Raw genomic sequence first — 2,325 nt, forward strand, 5'->3', positions numbered from 1 at the left:
GATTAAAAACGCTAGACAAACGCCAAATCTCATTGCTGCAGCCATTAATAACAGCATGGACCAGAACCAACATGACACAGGCCTACCATGGGAGCCATTCAGCTCTCCCTCCACGGCCGCACAAAGGGGCTCGGAAATTGCCAGGCATCTCTGGCAACTAAACACCATCTTTCCTCCTCTCTCAAAAATCAGCTCAACAGAGACAGGCCCCGCTCAGATCCCTGGGGGGGGGGGCCTCTGGAGGATAAAAGTCCACCGCAGTAGCTCAAAGCGTGAGCTCGGGCCCTTTGGTGCAGCCACAGGGGTGAGCAACTGTCTAAAATTAGCCAGGCAGGAAACAGGCAGGGCCTAGACTCTGGGAGCTGCCCGGCCACCTCCCTGTCTGTCTCCCAGCCCTGGGCTTTGCCCACAGCCCAGCCCCAGAATTAAACTCCCCTCCCCCCACCCAGCCCAGTTGAAGGGGGGCCCTGAGTTACCTTGAAGTCATTCCCACTCAGATCCACCCCCCTGATAAAGGGGAGCACTCCAGTGGCAGCCATTACTCCTCTCAGCTGCAGCCAGTGGGGCTGGCTGTTCCTGCTGGCAGGGTGTTACATTGACACAGCCCTAGAGGAAGCAGGGGCCGGCCCTTCGCACACTACAGCCAAGCTTGATGGAGGCCGGGCTCTCCCTCTTTTAACCCCTTCATTGACAGGGGTGCTAACGAATTTCCCAGGCTCAGAGGATGCCTGCTTTTAACCTCCCCCCGACCCCGGGGGAGAAGTGATTGCAGCTGCCTGTCTTGTGCAGACACACACATTGGTGCAAATCGCCCTTTATTTGGTCCCCAGGGGGAAATCTGTCCCCATTCTCCTTTGCGGTTCATTCTCAGCTACAGCTGAGAAGTCTTCTAGCTGTGCTGCTCCGAGCACGGTTTTTAGATAGCTTCTCATACCCTCCTGTATCCCAGCAGAGCCCCCCCTCCCCCCGTAACAGTGATGGTGAGAAGAGAACGCTAGTGATGCAACCTCACTGTTTTCATGTGTGATGTGGAATGTTTTAATGACACACTACAGCCTTATTGTTCATACATGTTGTTTGCAGTCATTAGAGATGCTTTGTTCATTTTTATTATAGCTCCCGTTCTCGTGACAGATCCACACCGCCCCCCAAACTACTGAAATGCAGCCATTTCTGGGGTGAAGGGCAGCAATCGGTGAACGAGAGGGGATGTATTTGTGAAGGACGCTGGGACGAACATCTACTGCTAGGAAAATAATACCAAGCAGATCTCAAAGTGCTTTACAAACAAGGTCAGCAGCATTAGCCCCATTTCACAGAAGGGGGAACTGAGGCAAGGTGCTGTCCCAAAGTCACCCAGCTGGGACTAGAACTTAAGTCTGCAGAATCCTAGTCCAGTCTAGGCCTCTCTTCAACAGCAACATGGAGCAGGTAGGGCCTCAGCCTTTAAGGTCTGCCTTAGGCTCTGCTCATGAAGTGGTTGTTTTTACCCATGAAAGCTTATGACCAAATAAATCTGTTCATCTTTAAGGTGCCACCGGACTCCCCGTTGTTTTAATTGATTTCAATGTATTTCATTGTCTGCACCACACGCTGGCTGTCTTTGTGGGCGAAAGGAGACAGGTTATTAATCATAACTAACAAATATTAATTCATAAAACAATGCTAATTGTCTCATTGTGCTCCCTCCACCCCTTCTGTCTGTATTCACTTGCTGCATCTTGTCTCATCCGCAGATCCTGTGGGGGCAGAGACCCTCTTTTGGTTCTGTTTGTACCACGCCCAGCACAGTGGGCTCCCCCTGGGCTGTGACTGGCGCAAGCTACGGTTGCCACCTCTGAGCCCATAAAGCTGCACAGGTGGCAGTGTGTACTGAACACCCTTACAGATCTCCCACTCCCTGGACAGCGACCTCAAAAAAGGGACGATCCTGGGAAAACCTGAATAGGTGGCAACCCTACTTTAGGAATGAGGGATGCTAGTAGTGTGTGTGTGGGGGGGATAGGGTGACCAGATGTCCCGATTTTATAGGGACAGTCACGGTTTTTGGGTCTTTTTCTTATATAGGCTCCTATTACCCCCCACCCCCTGTCCTGATTTTTCACACTTGCTGTCTGGTCACCCTAGTGTGGGGGGGCTCTCTCGGGGCGGGTTCTCAGCACTCCCCCCCCCCCCCAGAATCTCTGTCAGCTCGGTATGTAGGACCATGACCATCTGCTTGTGCTAGAGCTGAGCCCCCCCAGCCCCATGTCCCCAACCCCTGCCCTGGCCCCGCTGTGTCTTTAAGGCGAAGAGCTGCCAGGTTCCGCCCACCTGTGACGAGCC

General features: G+C 53.1%; 1 protein-coding gene across 1 annotated transcript in view; it reads right to left on the bottom strand.

Moving 5' to 3' along the window:
- FLII (FLII actin remodeling protein) overlaps nucleotides 1-666 on the bottom strand; it is a 28,180-nt gene extending 27,514 nt beyond the window's left edge. Inside the window, exon 1 of the mRNA XM_065560204.1 lies at nucleotides 477-666. Within this exon, the coding sequence (XP_065416276.1) occupies nucleotides 477-539 (63 nt within the window). The 5' untranslated portion in view covers nucleotides 540-666. The remainder of the gene's footprint in view (nucleotides 1-476) is intronic.
- Between the last annotated feature and the right edge of the window lie 1,659 nt (nucleotides 667-2,325).

This window comes from Chrysemys picta, chromosome 10 (assembly GCF_011386835.1).
Source record: "Chrysemys picta bellii isolate R12L10 chromosome 10, ASM1138683v2, whole genome shotgun sequence".
Taxonomy (NCBI): domain Eukaryota; kingdom Metazoa; phylum Chordata; order Testudines; family Emydidae; genus Chrysemys; species Chrysemys picta.